At 46.2% G+C, this 22,823-nt stretch overlaps 1 protein-coding gene across 1 annotated transcript in view; it reads right to left on the reverse strand.

The window, feature by feature from the left end:
- PEBP4 (phosphatidylethanolamine binding protein 4) overlaps window positions 1-22,823 on the reverse strand; it is a 221,631-nt gene that overhangs the window by 196,983 nt on the left and 1,825 nt on the right. The window contains exons 2-3 of the mRNA XM_084768266.1: window positions 13,197-13,447; window positions 9,197-9,323 (exon numbers count right to left, since the gene is read on the reverse strand). Coding sequence (XP_084624392.1) covers window positions 9,197-9,323; window positions 13,197-13,429 — 360 coding nt within the window. The 5' untranslated portion in view covers window positions 13,430-13,447. The remainder of the gene's footprint in view (window positions 1-9,196; window positions 9,324-13,196; window positions 13,448-22,823) is intronic.

Below are 22,823 nucleotides of genomic sequence, written 5' to 3' on the forward strand. Positions count from 1 at the left end.
TGTTCCTTAGTTGAGGCACTTGACATTTCTGGCATCATCCTAGCCTCATATGTAAAGGGAAGTGGTTCTTTCCTGTCCTGGCTTCTTCTCTGAACCTAGGAAGCCATTTGGGCATCTTCGCCTGTCTTCTTTCTATCACTATGGGAAGGTACTGGGCCGTGCAGTCTCAGGGGAGTGTGCCCTCCCTAGATTCACGATGTGTGTGTGTGTGGGGGGGGGCCATGTGCGACACCCTCCAGGTAACCCTCTCTCCACCAGGAAGAGACAAGGCTAGCCATGAGCTTAGCTCTGGACTCTAGGCTGAGGACTCTTGCTGTTGCCTCAGTCTCCTAGAATCTAGTGTCTGGGGTGACAGCGGGCTTAAGTGTGGCCATATTCACAGTGTGTTCAGCACGTGGAGCAGGGCCAGTAAATGTCTCTACATAATGATCCGGGCACGGTGGAAATGGGAAGCTGTAGGGATCAGAGACTGACTTAGAAGTCGGGGTGTCAGAGCATTGGTCTCCACGTCGCATGAAAGTGATGTCTCCCGCTTATGATGGGCCTCGAGTGAGGTCTGGAGACAGCAAGGCAATGGGTGCGAGGCTCTAGGCCAATGTGCACCCCTCTGACATGCTCTTTTGTAGTGCAGGCTGGCCTTGGGTGCCATATAACCAAGGATGACTTTGATCTCATCCTTCTGCCTCCATTTCCTGAGTGCTGGGATTTATAGACACGCACCACCACGCTTGGGTTTGTTCATATTTATTCGGTGCTAGCGATTAGACCCAGGGCTCTGTGCAAGCCAGGCAAGAACTGAGCTATACCAACTGAGCTCTAACCCCAGCCCACATTTGCCTTCTCTTGGAAAGCTGTGGAGAATCACCTTGTCTCTCTGGGCCTCAGATACCTCACCATAGACAGAGCCCCACACCCTGTCCGGCCTGTCTGCAGGGACTGATCTGAGATAAGAAATGTGAAATTACAGTATGGCATAGAGCACACAGAAAAGGCTGTCATAACAGCGAAAGTGCTTTGGAAATCCTAACGCTTAACCTGTTATTACCGAGGAACAAAACTCCCAGTGGCCTGCACTCTGCTCTGTATCGCAGCATGAATCTCACCTCGTGAGAACTACTTGTGATCTTGTTTCTTTCCCAGGCACATAGACATCTCTACCCTGGAGACGTTTATATTCTCATTGGAGGGGGGGGGGGGAGAGGAAAGAGGATGTTGAAGTTGCCCCAAGGGCATAAGTGGGTGGTCCTTTGTTCGCATCAAAGTCTTGGTAGAAACATCCATTCAAAGGAAAAGCAAGTCCTCAGAGGAAAAGCCGAGCCCAGGGCAGTTGACCACTGGCTTGAGCCAAGATAGATGGCATTTTCTGAACCCTCACAAAAGAGGAAGATACCACAGGGCTTAGGACGCCTAGTAGCAGCAGAGGCTCTGCCAATCTGAAAAGGTTACATGCCAAATGATTCCAAGCATAGAACACTCTGGAAATGGCAAACTGGAAACAGCAAAAGGATCATCAGTTGCCAGGCATGTTGAGGGGAAGAGAGACTAAACAGGAAGAGCACAGAGTGCCCTTAAGGCAGTGAGCTTACTGTTTGGTTACTCTGCAATAGTGGCTGCCTGCCATCAAGAGTCCATAGAACCATGGCACGGCTGGTACAGCACCAGCTCTGGGTGACACAGATGGATATTGACAGCTGTGTGCACAGGAGCAGAGGGACAGGGCAACCCTCTTTATTTTCTACTTCATTTTACTGCAAGTCTAAAACTGATCTAATATATAAAGTTTATTAAGAAATTTCCTGCCAGGTGGTGGTGGTACACATCTTTAATCCCAGCACTCGGGAGGCAGAGGCAGGCGGATCGCTGTGAGTTTGAGGCCAGCCTGGTCTACAAAGCAAGTCCAGGACAGCCAAGGCTAAAATAAAAATATTATTATTATTATTATTATTATTATTATTATTATTATTATTATTATTATTATTACCCTTGAACTGTGTCTTCCCTGAGATCTGTCCAGCTTGCTTATAATGCCCATGATGCTGTTTAGGATCTAGGGTCAGGTAGACTTTATGATGTACAATGGGCTCCTCAAAGTGATATGGCACACTGGTCCCCAGCTGCTCAAGACTAAGTGAGAGAAACTTTTAAAGTCAGAGTAACAGCCATTCACACTGCACTTTCTCTTGTTACCGTCCCAGCTCAGCTCGTCTCCTCCCTTCATTACCACACTGTGCAAGTGTGAACAATAAATCATGTGCTGTATCTCTTAAAAATCTGCGAAGCCTTTCTCAAAAGCTGCTCTTAGGGCCCATTGCCTTCTGAGAACAAACAAGGAGTCTATAGTGCTCAAGATGCATGCGCTCTAAATGGCAGCAGCGAAGGCCTGGCAGCTATTTGAAACTCTTGAGAAACCTCTGCTCACTCTCAGCAGATCTCTGTGAACAGGTCCTGGCCGGCGACAAGCACCCCCCCCCCTCCCCACATGTTCCTGCCTTTTTTCTCAACCAGATGCAAACCCACTGAGCCCTCCCCTTGCAGGTCCCATGTGCCCTTCTATGAAGCAGCCCACACAGTTGTTCAAAGAGACACTATTTGATCTGAAAAAGAAAGAAGAAGAAAAAACCAAAAACATCTGCAAGTGCTTCCTCAATCACTGACTGGGAGCCTCAGCTGAGATCAGACATCAGATGGCAGGCACTAGTCGGTGCTTGGGGTGGCTGGTTTGTTTGTTTGTTTGTTTGTTTGTTTGTTTGTTTGTTTTTTGGAGTCCCCTGGGGTTAGACTCAGGTCTGACTGGATGTTCTGCAGGCACTGAAGCACTGAGTTCATCCACAAAGAAGAAGATCAGGGATAAAGGGAACTTTGGCAAAGGTCAAGACCAAGGAGCTTAACTAAAGCTGCCACCCTGGAGTAAGGCACGGGTCCTCCAGCATGCCCTTCAGTTTAGTTCAGCTTTTGAGACATGTTCGGTTTTGTTTTTTGTTTTTGTTTTTTGTTTTTGTTTTGTTTTGTTTTTGTTGTTGTTGTTGTTGTTGTTGTTGTTTGAGGCTGGCGTCAAACTCAGTGTGCATCTGAGGATGCCCTTGAGTTTTGCTGGGATGACAGGCGTGTGCCGGTACGGTTTATGGAGCGCAGCAGTCCCAGCTCCACTGTGCCTGGGCTTTACGGCTTCCATTCCACTTTCAGTGCTTGAGGAGCACGCAATAGCAGTGGTGATCATCCTTACTGTCCGGGCAGAGCAAGGGTGTGCTGTCTGCATCCCTTGCTCCTGAAACAGTATCTATCAGGAATTGAAAAAACAAAGCAAAGCAAAACAACAACAACAACAACATCAAAAACAAGCCTCCATCAAGATTAGTTCCAATAAAATGGATGGTTGGATAGATGGAGATGCGGATGGATGCACAGATAGGGTAAATGAATGCTGAGAGCTGGACAGATGCACACCTGAGTTTAGCATAAACACTAGGGGTGTTCTTATTTCAGAGACGAGATTATATGTGTGAAAGATCAACGGGGCCTGTCCGCTGACTAGGGCTACTCTACCTCTTGGCTTTGGGGATTTCTTGTCCTCCCCACCCCCCCTGCCGCATCATCACCTGGTTCTGCTGTGTCCAGAACTCCCCAAGACAACTGATGACCTTGTGGCAGAGGCTGAAGTGGGACCCAGACAAGTTGGACCACTCAAGCTAAGAAGCCAGTTGACACCTGAGCAGAGTCTCCTGGGCGCATCTCCCTCCGTGGAGCCTCATCCGCCCGCTGGGATTTGGTTCTGCCCGTTTGGCACCCACACTTCTATAGCCTCCCCCTCAGGGGCTCCTGCCTCTTGCCACCAACAACACAGGCACCCCCACAGCCTCTCAGAACTGCGCCTTTCTCCTCAACATTTTGCCTGTCACAAGATAAACTGCAAAGCGCCTCATCTCTCCTTGTAACACCCAATACAATTTAGTGCCGTTTATTAAGCTCTGGGTGGCGAGTAAAAGTCGTATTTTGTCAGGTCTCCCTTAAGCCGTTGTTTGATTCCGTGGTGGACTTCCGGCTAGTGGTCCCCTCGCCCTGACATACGTTACCTTCTGCTCTCAGGCTGCTGTTCTAGGGTGGTGCGAAGGCAGGGGACAAGGACTCCACGACCGCTCCCCACTACCACTGCCTGTCATCTTGTCCTTCACCTTCTTTTCCTCTCTCCTCACACCCGGCGGCGTGAAGCATCCCTCACGTTCTGGGCCCAAAGCCCTTCCTCTCATTCCCAGGAGACTATTGCACAGCGTTTCTACACCCTGGAGCTGGGGCTTTTGCTGGCTGGACTCCAGTGCACGGGACCCTCACCCCAGGGCTGACAGCTCCTCCTCTTCCACTTCCTGGCCCTTTGGGAGTTGCTGCATCCGGTGGTCCAGTCCCAAGGCATCTGTGGCCAGTTGAAAGCCCTCCTCCCACCCCCACTGCCCATCTTTTCCAGTGTAAATGTTTCCAGCAGGACCATGCTTCCTCCCCCCCCCCCCTCTCCAGTTTGGTATTGCCCTACCTATCTGCTCTGACCTGTCAGATTTAAACACTCCTCGGTGTCTTTTTTCCCTTGGCTAACTAATATAAGCAATTAGCCTTTTTCCATAGATGTCCACTTCTTGTTCTTTCCCTAGTCCCTTCTTGAGGGTCACTGAGGACTCCCTTGTGGTGGGGTCCAGTGCACATTCTCCACCACCATTCTAACCTGACACCTCTGGCCAACACCTACTAAGCTTGCCATATCCTTTACTTGAGAGAGAGAGAGAGAGAGAGAGAGAGAGAGAGAGAGAGAGAGAGAGAGAAAGAGAGATCTCCTACCGATTTCCCCAGGCGTGGGCACTGAAGCCCCCATTCCAGGTATCCAGCCCAGTCTTTTTGTCTGACTTCAATCAGTCAAGGCTGTCTGTCTGTCTGCAGCTGCCTCTGTTCCACACACAAGATCCTCAGATGCTGAACAACAGAACTTGCTGGTGCCAGCTGCTGCCCCCCCCCCCCCAGAAAGCTAAGGAAGGCTTCCTTGGTGTCCCTTGCTTGGTGAAGGGTGCCATACTCAGGATCAGTGAACACCGATGCATGCTAGGACTGTGCCCAGAGAGACCACGTCCAGGCATGATTATAAACAACGCTGCCTCCACTCTCAAAGGGGATAAATCGGGTGTTCAGTCTCAGTCCAACCCACCTGCCCTTCTCCTGATACCCCACAGACACAGCACCCCATGAACTCCACCACTTGACGTCTCTTACTCCATTGTCCATGGCATGCCTTCAGTTTCCCTCCCCCATCCTATCTGCTGACCTTGCCCTTCCAAAGTTGCTCAAGGTCCTCAGCCTAAACATGAGATAGTGGCATCAGGATAAAATTCAGGCTCCAGATGAGGGCCTTGCTGCCTCCCACACCCCACTTTCCACCCTGGCCATTCCAGCTGCTTTCTGTCCCTCACGAGTTGTGGCCCACAGGTTCCCTATACCTCTCTGCTTTGGGGCCACCTGCCTGTCTCCTCCACTTATCCTAGAAGCTCTGTGCTGGCCTCTTCTGTCTTTAAGGCAATAGAGTGTACATGGTGCTGGGCTTGCACAATGAATCACCTTCGGTTGCTAACACAGCTAGCCTGTGAAGGCACAGACCCTTGAGCAAATGCTTACAGTCAGCAGCCCCTATATGCATGTACACTACTCCCCAGCCCCGCCCCTGCTAAGAAGAAAGCCTGCTTCCACATCCCTTAAATCTGTCCCTTCCACTAGGAGCCGCTCGACCTCGAATTTTCCAAGGTTTCTGAAGCCCGGTATGAATTCTTCTGTGACTGTAGCCGGCCCCATACTTCTACTCTATGTGGAAAGAGAAGGCTGGGTCTTGTGCCTATATCCGGATTGCTAGCCTTTAAGAAATTTGTCTCCACCCAGCACTCGGGAGGCAGAGGCAGGCGGATCTCTGTGAGTTCGAGGCCAGCCTGGTCTACAAAGCAAGTCCAGGACAGCCAAGGCTACACAGAGAAACCCTGTCTCGACAAAACAAAAACAAAAGTAAATAAATAAATTTGTCTCCAGTCAGACTGTGGTGGCTCATGCCTTTAATCCCAGCACTTGGGAGGCAGAGGCAGGCGGATCGCTGTGAGTTTGAGGCCAGCCTGGTCTACAAAAGTGAGTCCAGGAAAGCCAGGACTGTACACAGAGAAACCTTGTCTCAAAAAACCAAAGAGAGAGAGAGAGAGAGAGAGAGAGAGAGAGAGAGAGAGAGAGAAAGGAAGGAAGGAAGAAGGAAGGAAGGAAGGAAGGAAGGAAGGAAGGAAGGAAGGAAGGAAGGAAAGAAATCTGTCTCCACAATGTGGACAAAGAGGTGGTCCCTAAGGGACACAGGCACGCTGCTGCAGACACAGGTGGCAGTAGGACATGCCTGAGCAAGCGGCTCTGGAGAACATTCAGAGTCACTTGCTTTCCAGATCCCGGTTGGCAACCTAAGCAGGACAGAGCACTGTGGCTTTTGTTCTAACCTTCTAACGCGGCACGCATTCCCTACTTAAGGGCAATTTGTTCCTTTCCAAAAGATTCCAGCTGGTTAAATTTGAGGTGAAGAATAAGCCTCGTTAAGATGCTTCTCGGGGCTTTTCCGTTTTCATTGGCTGCAGAACGGGATGCATTTTAAAATGCTGGACACTTAATGCTTGTCAGAAGGAACGCCAGGCGAGAGAACACCAGGAGAGAAAGGCCTGCACTAACCGACTCAGCTCTCAGCCTCAGATCACATGGGAGGCATCCTGTTTCCTAAATTCCTTTGCCTCTTTAAGGACCTGGGGCTTTTCTCTGTACCCCTTCCTACTTCTCCTCCCCACTCCTAGCCAGCTCCACCTGGGCAAAGAACACTTTCCTGAGCTCCCACTCTCAGCAGCTTGCCTTCAGCGTACTGGGCAGGCAGTGGGGGCTTACTGTTCACAGCTTACACACCAGGGGATGTTTCGTACCTGCCATTCATTCATCTATCCATCTATCCACACACTCGCTCACCTATCCATTCATCTGCACATCCATCCATCATCCATCCTTCTACCCAGTCAGCTATCTGCCCATCTATATATCCATCCATACACTTGTATGTCCACCTATCCATCCATTTATCCGCCCACCTATCCATTTGTCCATCTGTTCATTTATCCATCCATCCCTCCATCCATCCATCCATCCACCCATCCCTCCATCCATCCATCCATCCACTCCCTTCCTACCCAGGCATCCATCACAGGATCTGTCCTGCCAGCAGCCACTGCAATTGATACACTGTTTACAAGGATGCCGCTGTGGTACAAGATGTGAATAAGCTACAGAAGGAGTGCACATGCTCTGTTTAGAAGGTAGGGGATATTCAAAGAGCTTGTAGTAAGACATTATCAACAAGAATGGAAAGGGAGGTCCAGGCCCAGCAGTCAGGGAAGGCTTCCCAGAGGAAGACAGAATGCTCAAAGATGGGAGAAGCCTATGCAAAGGAGGGAGGGGCAGCCCCGCCCCTCCAACCCTCACTCCCACCCCACCCCCCGCCCACAATGGGGACACAGAGGCCTACCCCAGGCCTGAAGCCTTAGAATTTGCTTGGCAAGATGGGGGTGGGACTTCCCCCTGATACTTGTCACTTGGTGACTTAAATTCAGCCACTTTGGAAATGAATAGCTGTTTGCGCTAAGCCATGTGCCAACTCTTGCCTCCTCCCACCCTCCCTCGCAACCCTGAAGACTCTGAGGGAATGCCTCCCTCTTCTAGCTAAAGTCCTTTCCACTTCTGCATGGATCTTGAGGCATCCTGTCCTAATATGGCACCTCTTCCTCTCTGGCTCCACCTGTTTCTCTACAGCTGTCTCTTCCCATGAGCCCTTGAAGGACACCCCAGCTACCACCTTCTTTAAAGACAGTCCCTATGTCCTTCCCACCCCATTTTCATTTTCACCAGAGGAATTTGCCTTCATCTCCCCTTCCCCAGGTCCCCCTCAGAGCCCTTGGCAGTGACTGACCATGGAGTCCAGGGTCCTAGAGTCAAACAACAGGTAGGTGTTGAGCCTATCACCGCCACCACCTAGCGCAGCACTCACTGGATTCTTACACCCAGCAGAACATCCCTTGCTCTCTCCCCTCCCCCCATTGCCCCCTCCCCCTCCCAGCAGCTCCTGAAGTTCCTTTGGGGATTTAGTGTGAGAGAACCCCAGCCACTGTTTGGTCTGGGAACTAGTATTGTGTCATCCAGCCGGGATCCTGGTGCTTACCAACCACTGCCGCCTTTACAAAAGCAAGTTGTCAGTTCACAGGCCGGATGAGAGAATTAGGTAGACAGATGGTATACACAGGACCCAGCGTAACACGGCACTCAGCGCAGGCGGTACAGAACGCGTTAGGTCTACGCTAGTACAACACTCCTTTTTCTTTCTGCCCTCTGCTTCCACCAACCCTTCCTTCCTGAGTCTTGATTCTCCCGGGTTGCATTCAGTCTCTTTTCACCCATCCTCACCCCTCACCTCCAGGCTGTAACGGTAGATTTCAGGAAGTAGAGGGGGAGACTTCCACACCCCAGGACATCAAATAAACCCAAAGAAACTCCTAACTGGCCTCCAACTCCTCCCTCAAGGGCGATCAGGAGCTTGGCAGTCAACACTTCCATCTAGTGGACCTTTGAAGCAATAGCAACACAGAGACTCCCTTGGGATTAATGAACTAATGAATTAATGGTGAATCCAAAGGTCCCATTCTATAAGGTTTCCATAGCATGTGTTGGGCCTCGGTGGGGGTGAGGTTGGGATCTTGCACAGCACAGCAACAGCTGTCCTTGCTCTCTTCTTGTCTTCCCATAGGCATGACCCTGGCTGAGGTCTTCAGGGAAGAGGGCCAGGGTGTGTGTGTGTGTATGTGTATATGTGTGTGTGTTGCTGCTCAGTTTCCTGGAGGAAATCCTGCATACTGGAAAGGTTATGTACTGTCACAAATGCACAAATAGCAACAAAAAAAGTACATTTATGGTTGAGGGACGCCACAACCTGAGGAACTGTGTTAAAGCGTCGCAGTGTTAGAAAGGGTGAAAACCGCTGCTCTAAACAATAGCTGCTTGACTCCGGCAAACCTGGCCCTGGGGGCTGTCCATGAGACACCAAGTCCCCAAGAACAGTGATCTAAAGACAAATCAGGACCCCACATCTCTCCCTCAGCCGACCCAATCCACTCACTTCTGCAGCTGCAGGGAACTTGACTCTGGGCGCAGGCAACGTGGTGATCTTCTGTCTGAATTGATTACACACAGGAACGATCTTGCAGCTGATAGTGCCCAGATCTGTGTATACAACTTCAAGGTTCCTGTGAAGAGAGGAAGGTGGTCACTTCATGCTGGGGTTTTGGCCAATCCTGGGGCCCACAAGTCTGTAACCTAGCACTACTGGGGATGCAGAGTTGAATTGGGATTAAATTCTAAACCTGCCACTAACTAGCTGTGTGACTCAAGAGTTACCTGCTATCTTTGCCCTAGGTCTCATTGCCTGAGATAAATATAGTGCCTATTTCATGGGGTTGGTGTGAAGACACAGCCATGGTCAGTGAGTGGAGCAATGCCTGGAAAGGAGTGGCCCAGGAAAAATATAGTCATCCTTGGTATGCCAGAGATTGGTTCCAGGACCCCCAACCCATGGACATGCTCAGATATGTGAGTCCTTCAAGAAAGTGGTATGATGTTTGCATTTTCACACTCATGTCTTTCTGTGTAGTCAGATAATTTCTATATTGTTTATATTACACACAGTAAAATTGCTGTGTGGTTGAATCTTTTAGGATGTACATACCCAATACCTAAGCAGTGTGTGTGTGTGTGTGTGTGTGTGTGTGTGTGTGTGTGTGTGTGCATGCACATGTAGTGTATAGTGAGGATTTTGGTTTCTTTAAAAACCCAGTTATGCTGGGAATATGCTTTTGTTTTAATCCCAGATGTGGGATATAGGGTGGCTTCAGATAGTCCACAACAGCTAACTATAATTTGTCTTGTGCTCTGGCAAGACCATGATTTTGGCAGCTGAAGATAGTTTACCTTTGGAATTCTGAGGACTCTGGAGAGGGTATAAATGTGAAAGCCCTGAGAGGGCCTGTCTGCTGTGGCCCCTGTTTGCCCCTGCTGCTGTTGCTGGTTGCTGGATTTCTGGTTGCTGGTTGGCTATATCCTGATGACGATCAAACTCACCCCAAGGAACACCCCTAATCAGCAGGAAGTACTCTAACAATATGGAGTCCCCCTTTCCCCTCTAACCTTCTTTCTCCTACCTAGTGTTGGGGGGATTGGAAGGGACAGGGGTCGTGTAGGGAGGTAGGAAAAGGAACCCAGTAAAGTAGGCAAAAGGTCAGGTTACATGTGTACAAATGCGTATATGTGTATATGTATATGTGTATACATGTGCATATGTGTATATTATTTATGTATATGCATGTGTATTTGCATACACATGTTTATTTGTGTGTATGTGTGTGTGGTACCCATGGACTTGGACATACCACAAAGCACTTTACCACTGAGCTATATTCCCATAGTCTCTGCCTTTTTTTTCTTTTTCTTTTTGTTTATATTTATTTGTTTATCATTATATCTACAGTATTCTTCTTGCATGTACACCTGTACACCAGAAGAGGGCACCAGATCTCATTATAGATGGTTGTGAGCCACCATGTGGTTGCTGGGAATTGAACTCGGGTCCTTTGGAAGAGCAGACAGTGCTCTTAACCTCTGAGCCATCACTCCAGCCCCTCCTTTTTCTTTTTGAGTCAAACTCTTGCTATATAGCCAGGCTGCCTTTGGACTCTTGTCTTCATGCCCTAACCTTCTGAGTGCTTGGCTTAGAAACGTGTGACTATGCCTGAATCAAAGGCAACACCCCCCGCCCCCCACATCCAAACATTTCCAATTCACAGTTGGGTGAATCCACAGATGTGAAACCTGCCAGTGGAATCAAAAATTAACTGAACCGGGCCTATAAGGACATGACCCATGAGCTTGTCAGCACATTCTTACTACACTAAGAGTAGGTGTCAGCAACCTTGTTTGGTGGATGAGCTCAGAGCCATAGAAACTGGTTGACAGGACCCACCAGGGGATGTAGGGAGTGGATGTGGGGAGTAGTTCCACGTTCTTGTCACCCACCCATCTCCTCCACAGGGCACTGCCAGCCCAGTGTGTGAAGACAGCACGTTGCTTCCCATGAGAAGATACACTAAATGACGAGTCGGTGACAAGGTGTTTATAAACTTACATACACAGGAAAATGGGTTGTTTTCTTTGGTAAGAGAAAACTTGTAGTTATCTCATGTGATTCCTTAGGCAAAATTAGGGGCCAATGAGCTGAAGTTTAAAAAAAAAAAAGAGCTTTCAGCCTGGAGGGGAGGGGGTGTTCTGAAGGTCTGACACTCCCATTGTGAGGAAGGTTCACAGGACTGTGAAGGTGCATTTGCGGCAGCTATAAAGGGTGCCAAACCCAGTCAGGTGGATAACCGTAGCTCTTCCAGTTCTGAGGCTGTGCCAAGATTCTGCCAGATGTAGGTGAGACCTTGCCCTGAAAATCTTTCTTGGTTATGATTTATGTCCACTTGATACAGAAGTAGCATTTCTCCTTTACGGATTCATGCCTCTAAGTACTAAGTCCAACATTCTAGAATTCCCTTGCCAGACTCCACAAGAGGAGCAGGCTGCCCAGCCAGGACTAGAAGTGGAGTTAAGCAAGCCTCCTTGGGTGTTAACCAGCACACGGAGGTATTGCTCTGTCCTTAGGGCTGACGTGGCCAAGGCCACCTCTCACAAAGGTCTTGTGGTTTGAATGAGAAATGCGACACCCCCACCCCACTGCCCACCCCCACGCTTGTGTTTGAACACTTGGTTCCGAGCTGGTGCTACTGTTAGGAAAGGTCCTAGTTCTCCTTAGGTTGCTGTGGTAAAGCATTGCCTAAACCAACGTGTGGGAGGAAAGGGTTTATTTCACCTTAACCCTTTGCAGCCCATCACGGAGGAAGCCATGGTAGGAGTAGACTGAAGCAGAGATAACAGAGGAACACCGCTTGCTCGTTTGTTTTCAGTGGCTTTCTCAGCTTTGTTTCTTTGTTTCTTTTTTCTTTTCTTCCCTCCTCCCCCCACCCCCCTTCGGTTGGTTTTTCCTAGACTGGGTTTCTTTGTGTATCCTTGGCTGGCCTAGCCTGCTTTGTAGACCAGGTTGACCTCTAACTCACAGCGATTCACCTGTCTTTGCCTCCCGAGTGCTGGGATTAAAGGTGTGCGCCACCCTGCCCCCCTCCACACCGCCCCACCCCCGGCTCTCAACCACCCGCCTAAGGGTGGCGCTGTTCACAGTGGGCTGGGCTCTCCCGTATCAACCATTAATCAAGTAAATGCCCACGGGCCAGTCTGAGGGAGGCAATTCCCAATGAGGGTTTCTTCTTCCCAGGTGATCTAGTTTTGTGTCAAGTTTCCTCAGCCACCAGCTTGCAAGGGGAAGTGGCACAAAAGTGACAAGAGAAAGAGAAACCTCAGGATGGCTCAGGAGTCCAGTGAAATGAAGACTTCCATTTCTATCCTATCAGACTGCAGGGAGAATGCAGAACCCCAGGGTCTGCAGCTGGTGGCATCCCAGAGAGACGGGAACCCCTCAGAAGTAACAAAGATAACTTGGGCCCCAGCTGGGACCACAATCCCTTTGTGGGCTCCCTGGCAAAATACACATGGGCCTACTATTGAAAAATAACCTCTGGCCGCCTGTGGTGGCGCACGCCTGTAATCCCAGCAGTTGGGAGGAAGAGGCTGTCGGATCGCTGTGAGGTCGAGGCCAGCCTGGTCTACAAAGTGAGTCCAGGACAGCCAAGCCTACAACAGTTGAAACCCTGTCTCAAAAAAACAAAAAACAAAAAAAAAAAAAAAAAAGAAAAGAAAAGAAAAAGAACCTCTGGTCATGAGTACTTCTTACATTTCCTTCTCTTTGTTAAAACGCCACTTTGTTGGAAGCCTGGGGGAGGGGGGCTTTCTGGGTGGATTTGGATGACTAGCTACAAACCTTCCTGGCCTCTTCCCCTCCACGCCACCCTCTTGTCACTGTGGTCTCCAGACTTCATGCCTGCTCTCACAAATGCTTGGCTAAAGCCATGGTGCCACTGGGTTTGAGATGCACCCTCTAGGCCAACCCCTTCCCCATCCCGCCGTGCCCTGTTTACCTGCATAATGAGACTTCTGCTGACGGCAAGGGTTGAGCGACACATCCTTTTGCTCCTCCACCTCCTCCTCCTCCCGGTGGTCTCCCTCCTCCGGGTCTCCCTCCTCCTCCTCCGGGTTTCCCTCCTCCTCCTCCGGGTTTCCCTCCTTCTTCAGTGGACTGAGATGTTGAGAGGCCCAGCCACAAACCTGCTGCAAGGAGGATCAAGCAGAAGGCCACGACACACAGCTTCATCTGCAGAGACCCTGGCAACTGAAAGAGGAGGGGAGGGGAATGAAAAAAAAATGGAGTGATGCTGTGACCCTGTCCAGGGATTCTCTATTCTTTTAGGCCCCTCTCCAGGTGGGCAGAGTTCTGTCTGATAAGCACAACAGAAGAGCAGCCAGCTCCCTGGGCTCCAGCTGCTGGTCTATTACTCAGCTGTGTATACTTTGGGAGGATTTGAGCCTGCTCCAAGCCGGACTCTGTTTCAAGTCCTGGCTGAGGCCCCTCCCTGGCAGGACATAGCTTTGTTGTCACTCTTGTTCTGGCTGCCAGCTCTGAAGAAGAGTGTGTGAAAAATGCTTGAAAATAAGGTTTAGGGCCCATGCCTTTGGGCTTTATGGCTGACTCCAGCCTGGGGAGGGTCATGGGTTCAGCTGCTTGGCTTTACATCCAGTTTCACTGCTACCCACCTCCATGGCCTCTGGGTCACCAGAACGTAGAGATGGTTGGACAGAGCAACTGACTCTGTGTAAAAGGGGCTGCTATGCAGGATGGGGCCACTACCCAGAGACCAGCTCTAAGATGTCACCTGGCAACAGAGGCTGCGCCTTACAGTGTGCTGACCAAGATAACATCAGGAACATCCAGCCAATACCAGGGACAACCAGATGTCTAAAGGCCACATAAGAACACAATCAAGAAGATCCAGGGCAATGTGGCACCACCAGAGCCCAGCTGTTCTACTACAAGCCCTGGATACCCTACATAACTGAAGCACAAGAAGATGACCTTAAATCCAATCTTATAAAGATGATGAAGCCCTTTGAAGAGGAAATGAATAAATCCCTTAAAGAAATACAAGAAAATGCAATCAAACTGGTGAAGGAAATGAATAAATCCATTCCTGACCTGAAAATGGAAATAAAAACAGTAAAGAAAATACAAACTGAGGGAATTCTGAAGATGGAACACCTAGGTAAGAGAACAGAAGCTACAGATACAAGCATGTCAACAGAATACAAGAGATGACAGAAAGGATCTCAGGCATAGAAGATATGAATGAAGTAAATGTTAAATCCAAAAAGTTCCTGACACAAAACATCCAAGAAATCTGGAACACTATGAAAAGACAAAACCTAAAAATAATAAGAATAGAAGAAGACACCCAGCTCCAAAGACCAGAAAATATCTTCAACAAAATCATAGAAGAAAAATTCCCCAACCTAAAGAGAGAGATGCAGAAGGGTATAGGGCATCAAATAGATTGGACCAGAAAAGAAAATCCTAATGCCATATAATAATCAAAACACTAAATGTACAGAACAAAGAAGAATATTAAAAGCTGAAAGGAAAAAAGCCAAGTAACACATAAAGGCAGACCTATCAGAATTACACCTGACTTCTCCACAGAGACTCTAAAAGCCAGAAGGACCTGGGAAAATGTCTTTCAGACTCTAAGAGACCAAAGATGTCAGTCCAGACTGATATACCCAGCAAAACTTTTAATTACCACTGATGGAGAGAACAAGATATTTTTGGAAAAAAAACCCAATCTTAAATAATAACTATCCACAAATCTGGCCCTTAAGAAGATACTAGAAGAAAAACTCCAACCCAAGAAGCTTAACCACACCCAAGAAAACACAGGAAATAAATAACTCCACACCAGCAAACAAGAAGAAGGGAAACACACACACACACACACACACACACACACACACACACACACACACGTATGCAAGCGCACACATACACAGAGAGAGAGAGAGAGAGAGAGAGAGAGAGAGAGAGAGAGAGAGGACTACCACCAACATAAAAAATAACAGGAATAACAATCATTGGTCATTAATGTCTCTTAACATCAATTAACTCAATTCCCAAATAAAAAGACATAGGGTAACAGAAAGGATGTGAAACAGGATCCATCATTCTGTTGCATACAAGAAACACACTTCAGCAACAAAGATAGACATTATCTCAGAATAAAGGGCTAGAAAAATGTTTTCCAAGCAAATGTGCCCAAGAAGCAAACTGGAGTAGCCATTCTAATATCTAATAAAATAGACTTTCAATCAAAATTAATCAAAAGAGATGGAGAAAGACACTTCATACTTATTAAAGGAAAAAACCCACCAGGATAATGTCTCAATTCTGAACATCTATGCCCCAAATTCAAGGGCACTCACATTCATAAAAGAAACATTACTAAAGCTTAAGTCACACATCAAACCCTATACACTAATAGTGGAAGACTTCAACAACCCTCTCTCACCAATGGACAGGTCATTGAGACAGAAACTAAACAGAGAAATAATGAAACCGATAGATGTTATGAATCAAATGGACTTGACAGATATTTACAGAACATTTCACCCAAACCCAAAAGATTATACCTTCCTCTCAGCACCTCACAGAACCTTCTTCAAAACTGACCATATACTTGGTCACAAAGCAAATGTCAGCAGATATAAGAAAATTGAAATAGTTCCCCTGTGTCTTATGAGACCACCATGGATTTAAGCTGGACTTCAACAACAACAGAAAGCCTACAAACTTATGGAAGCTGAGCAACTCTTTATTCAGTGACTTCTGGGTCAGAGAAGAAATAAAGACATTAAAGAATTTCTAGAATTCAATAAAAATAAAGGCATAGCATACCCAAACTTATGGGACACAATGAAAGCAGTGCTAACAGGAAGATTGATAGCACTAAATGCCATAATAAAGAATGTGGAGAGGTCTCATACTGACCAAAGCACACCTGAAAGCTCGAGAATAAAAAAAAGCAAACACACTCAAAAGGAGTAGACAGTAGGAATCAAATGCAGGGCCAAAATCAACAAATTAGAAACAAAGAGAACAATACAAAAAATAAGGAAACCAAGAGTTTGCTCTTTAAGAAAATCAACAAGATAGACAAACCCTCAGCCAAACTAACTGAAAGGCAAAGACACACTATCCAAATAACAAAGTCAGAAATGAAAAGGGAGGCATAACAACAGACACTGAGGAAGTCCAAAGAATCATTAGGTCTTACTTCAAAAGCATATATGCCACAAAAATTGGAATTTTTTTTATAGATGCAACTTACCAAAGCTAAGTCAAGATCAGGCAAACAACTTAAATAATCCTATAACCCCTAAGGAAATAAAAGCAGTAATGAAAAGTCTCACAACAACAACAACAAACAAAAAACAAAACAAAACCAGAAAAACCCTCAGGGACAGATTCTTTTAGCACAGAATTTTACCAGACTTACGAAGAAAAGTTAATACTCCTCAAACTATTCCACAAAATAGAAACAGAAAGAACATTGCCAAACTCATCCTATGAGGCTACAGTCACCTTAATACCTAAACCATACAAAGACTCAACAAAGGAAGAGAATGTCAGATCAGTTTCCCTTATGCACACTGATGCAAAAATACTCAATAAAATACTCTCAAACTAGGGCTAGCTGGTTTGAGAGATGGCTCAGCACTTAAGAGCACTGACTGCTCTTCCAGAGATCCTGAGTTCAATTCCCAGCAACCATATGGTGCCTCACAACCATCTATAATGTGATTGGATGCCCTCTTCTGGCCTGCTGGTGTACATGCAGGCAGAATGCTGTATACATGCATACATAATAATAAATAAATCTTTTTTTTTTTTAAAAATACTCGCACACCGAATCCAAGAACAAATCAAAACCATGATCAAGTAGGCTTATTCCAGGGATGTAGGGATGGTTCAGAATACAAAAATCCATCACTGTAATCCATCATATAAACAAACTGAAAGAAGAAAACCTCACAATCATCTCATTAGATGCTGAAAAAGCTTTTAACAAAATCCAACACCCCTTCATATTAAAAGTCTTGAAGAGATCAGGGATACAAGGTGCATACCTAAACACAATAAAGGCAATATGCACCAAGCCAATAGCCAACTTCAAATTAGATGGAAACTTATAGCAATTCCACTGAAATCAGGGATAAGACAAGCCTGCCCACTCTCTTTGTAGCTATTCAAAATAGTACTTGAAGTTCTAGCTAGAGCAATAAGACAACTAAATGAGATCAAAGGGATACAAATTCGAAAGGAAGAAGTCAAAGTATCACTGGTCACAGATGATATGATAATATACATAAGTGACCCCCAAAATTCTACCAGAGAACACCTATAGCTGATGTATGCCTTCAGCAACATGGCAGGATACAAAATTAACTCCAAGAAAAAAAAATCATTAGCCTTCCTTTATACAAAAGACAAACAGACTGAGAAGGAAGTTAAAAAAACAACATCCTTCACAATAGTCACACACAAACACACACACACACACACACACACACACACACACACACACACACAAGCATCTTGGTGTAACTCTAATCAAGCAAGCAAAAGACTTGTATGACAAGAACTTCAAGTCTCTGAAGAAAGAAATTGAAGAAGATATCAGAAGATGGAAAGATCTCCCAGGCTCATGGATTGGTAGAATTAACATAGTAAAAATGGCCATTCTACCAAAAGCAGTCTACAGAGTCAATGCTATTCCCATCAAAATTCCAACATGAATCCGGGCGTGGTGGCGCACGCCTTTAATCCCAGTATTAGGGAGGCAGAGGTGGGCGGATCACTGTGAGTTCAAGGCCAGCCTGGTCTACAAAGTGAGTCCAGGACAGCCAAGGCTAACACAGAGAGACCCTGTCTCGAAAAAAACAAAACAAAACAAAACAAAATCCAACATGATTCTTTACAGACCTTGAAAGATCAATTCTCAACTTTATATGGAAAAAAATAATAGCTAAAACAATCCATTACAATAAAATAACTTCTTGAAGTCTCACCATCCATTATTTCAAGCTGTCCTATGGAGCAATAGTAACAAAAACCACATGGTATTGGCATAAAAACAGACAGGTTGATCAATGGAATCAAATAGAAGACCCAGACATAAACCCACACACCTATAAACACTTGATTTTTGACAAAGAAGCCAACACTATACAATGGAAAAAAGACAGCATTTTCAATAAATGGTGCTGGTCTAACTGGATATCAGCATGTAGAAGAATGCAAATAAATCCATATTTACTATCCTGCACAAAATTCAAGTCCAAGTAGATAAAAAAATCTCAACATAAAACCAGATACACTAAATCTAATAGAGGAGAAAGTGGTGAATAGCCTTGAATGCATTGGTACAGGAGACAACTTCCTGATCAAAACACCAACATCTCAGGCACTAAGATCAACAATTAATAAATTCATAAAACTGAAAAGCGTCTCTGTAAGGTAATGAACACGGTCAATAGGTCAAAACGGCAACCAACAGTATGGAAAGAGATTGCCACTACCCTTACATCTGTCAGAGGTCTAATATCTAAAATATATAATGAACTCAAGAAAGTAGGCACCAACAAATCAAATAACCCAATTTAAAAATGAGGTACAGATCTAAACAGAATTCTCAACAGAGGAATCTCTAATGGCTGAGAAGCACTTAAAGAAATGTTCAACATCCTTAGTCATCAGGGAAATGCAAGTCAAAATTACTTTGAGATTCCATTATATACCCTTCAGAATGGCTAAGATCAAAAACTCAAATGGCAGTACATGCCAGTGAGGATGTGGAGCAAGAGGAACAGTCCTTCATTGCTAGTGGGAGTGCAAACTTGTATAACCACTTTAGAAATCAATATAGTGGTTTCTCAGAATATTTGGAATAGTTCTACCTCAAGACCCAGCTATTCTACTCCTTAGCATATATCCAAAAAATGCTCCACTATACACAAGGACACTTGCTCAACTATGTTCATAGCAGCTTTATTTGTAATAGACAGAAACTGGAAACAACCTAGATGTCCCTCTACTGAATAATGGATAAAGAAAATCTGGTACATTTACACAATGAAATACTACTCAGCTGTTTTAAAAGGGGGGAGGGACATCATGAAATTTGCAGGCAAATGGATGGACCTAGAAAATATCATCTTGAATGAGGTAACCCAGACCTAGAAAGACATGCATGGTATGTCCTCACTTATATGTGGATATTAACCACAAAGTACAGGATAACCTTGCTACAATCCACAGACCCCCAAAAACTAAGCAACAAAAAGGGCCCAAAGGAGGATGCTTGAATCTCACCTGGAAGAGGAATTAAAATAGACATCTGAAGTAGATGGAGGGAGGGAACTAGGTGGGAGAGGGGGTGGGGAGGAGGACAGGGGTGAGGACCACGTGTGGGGGGAGGGCTGGGAGAAAGAATGGAAATCAGTAATGGGGCATCTCTGGGGTGTCTATAGAGATGACACTAGCTGAGATTCCTAGTGGTGGAGGATATGGGGCCTGAAGAAGCCCCCTCCTATAGGCAGGCAGGACTTCCGGGTGGAGGGAGGAGGACACCATCCCACCCACAAAACCTTCAACCCAAAATTTGTCCTGCCTACAAGATGTACAGGAATAAAGATGGAGCAGAGAGTGAGAGAATTGCCAGCCAATGACTGGCCCAACTTGAGAGCCATCCCATGGGAGAGAGTCAACTCCTGACACTATTAATGGATGCTCTGCTACGTTTACAGACAGGAGTCTAGCATAACTGTCTTCTGAGAGGCTTCATCCAGCAGCTGATGCAGATGACCCAAAACTGAACAATAGGTGGAGCTCAGGGAGTCTTGTGGGAAAACGAGAGAAAGGATTCAGGGAGTTGGAGGAGGTCAAAGGACATCACCAGAAGACCTACAGAGAAATCTAACCTAGGCTCACGGGGGCTCACAGAGACTGAACCATCAATAAAAGAGCATGCATGGGCTGGGCCTAGGCCACTACACATATGTGGCAGATGTACAGCTTGATCTTCATGTGGGTCCCCTAACAACTCAAGTGGTAGAGGCAGGGGGGTGTCTCTGACTCTGTTGCCTGCCTTCTCTGAGGAGAAGGGGAGGGGGTGAATGAGGTCAGGGAGTGAGGGCAAGACTGGGAGGAGAGGAAGCAGGGATGCAGTCAGGATGTAAAACAAATAAATATTAATGGAAATATTTATGCTCCCAGTCAGGCGTGATGATAAATATCTTGAAGGAGGCAGACCGATCTCTGTGAGTTCAAAGCCATCCTGTTCTACATATCATGTTCCAGGCCAGCCAGAGATACACAGTAGGACCATGTCTTAAGACAAACAACTGCCTCCACCACCCATAGGCCTGGAGAGATGGGTCCGTGGTTAAGAGCACATGCTGCTTTTGCAGGAGACAGGGGTTCAGGTCTCCTTAGCATCCACACATGGGTCTTCAAGTGTCTTAAACTCCAGTTACAGATGATCCAACATCCTCTTTTGATCTCCACAGGCACTGCATGCATGTGGTGTACAGATGTGCACTATGGCAAAACACTCAGACATGCAAAGAGTCCATTCACCGAGAAGATTGTCCTCATCCAGCTCTGTTGGCCGGGGGAATCTTGGTTTCTGTTGTGACTGTGTTGGAAACTAAGAAATGTAGAGCCTGGGCTGAAGAGTCCACTCGGTGGTTAAGGACACCTGCTGTCTTGAAAGACCCAGTTTTGATTCCCAGAATCCATGTGGAGACTCAACATCTCCTTAGACACCAAGAACACATATGATGCACAGAGGCAGACAAGTCTGAAAACTAAAGGAATTAAGAAAACTTTTAGAAGGCACAATCTAGCATGGAGGCTTTGCCTAGAATCTCAATACTTGGTGGGGGTTGAGACAGGAGGATTGCCAGGACTACACTAATGAGTTCTAGGACCCATCTAGGCTTCATAAAGGGACCCTTTCTCAAGAAACAGTTAAGGAAATAATGAGTTCTGGACCTGTCTATGTTTCATTAAAGGGACCCTTTCTCAAGAAACATTGCAACAAGAAAAACAAAGCAGGGAAACCAAAGGTGGTAGAGACTCCTGAGAAGTGTTTTGGTGACTAAGAGCCCTGTCCTTGGAAGGAGCTAGTGATCACTATTATTAAAGAATGGATCTGAGGCAGCTAAGGGTCTCCCTAGCAAAGCCAAGCACCTGTTTGTACCATTCTCTTGTGCCCACAAAACTATAAGCTAAATGAACCCAGTTCTTTATAAAGTAACTACTAGCCTTAGGGAGTTTACTTTAGGAACAGACAACAGACTAATGCAAAGATATAGCGTGTGTGTGTGTGTGTGTGTGTGTGTGTGTGTGTGTGTGTGTACTGACCAAGCATCAGAGATCCAAACTATATGAAGTTTGCAAACATTAACAGATTTAGAGAAATGGATAACTTGATGATAACAGAGAAAACAAAATTTTTTAAATTTCATTTATTTATTGTGGGAGATGCACAGACAATGGCATACATGTGGGAATTAGAGGACAATTAGTGGGAGTTATTTCCTTTTACCTCATAGGTCCTGGGAATTGAACTCTGATCATCGGGCTTGCTTGGCAGCAAGTGTCTTTACCAATTTGGGCCATTTCAATAAAGCAGTAGAGGACCCGAATAATACTGTAAACCAGTTGAGTGTATCAAGATAAACCTAACAACCCACTCAACAACAGGATAATGAACATGTTCCCAAACTAAACACAGGGAACATTCTTCCACATACTGTGTTAGGCCACAAAAGCAAATCTTAATGTATATAAATTGTGGAAATCATACAGCATGTGTTTTGGATTCTGTGGAGTGTAACTAGAAAATAACATGATCATGGTTGGAGACTTTAACACTCTCCTGAAAGGGCTCAGTGGGTAAGGTGCTTACTGAAAGCCTAAAGAAAACGTACTGGTAAAGTCACAAACAGGTTGAACTGAAATAACATACATTTGTGGTGATGCTGGGAATCAAAGCCAGAGGCTCATGCATGCTAGGCAGGTCATCTATCAACAAAAGACATCCCTAGTCCACCAACAGCACACCAGTAAACAGACAAGGAGGAGATCATTAGGGAAATCAGAGAGTAACCAGAGAGGAATTTAGATAAAACACAATATACCAAGGTGGATGGGATACAGAGAACACTGGGCACAAGCTTAGATCACTGTAAATGGCAACATTACAAAACAGTGAATGGCTAGGTGTGGCCCATGCCTTTAATCCCAGCATAGGCAAGGGCAGGTGGATCTCTGAGCTCAAGACTAGCCTAATCTACAAAAAAAGGAAGGAAGGAAGGAAGGAAGGAAGGAAGGAAAGGAAGGGAGAGGAAGAGAGAAAGAGACAGAGACAGATACAGAGAGACAAACACAGACACAGAGAGACAGAGAATAAAACAGGGCACCATGGCCAAAATGTTGAGCAGCTCACAACCACCTATAAGTCTAGCTCCAGGATATCTGGTGCATGTACACACACACACACACACACACACACACACACACACACACACATACACACACACACATATACACACACACACATACACACACACACATACACACACACACACATACA

The sequence above is a fragment of the Acomys minous genome, assembly GCF_964271855.1.
Source record: "Acomys minous genome assembly, chromosome: 18".
Classification (NCBI taxonomy): domain Eukaryota; kingdom Metazoa; phylum Chordata; class Mammalia; order Rodentia; family Muridae; genus Acomys; species Acomys minous.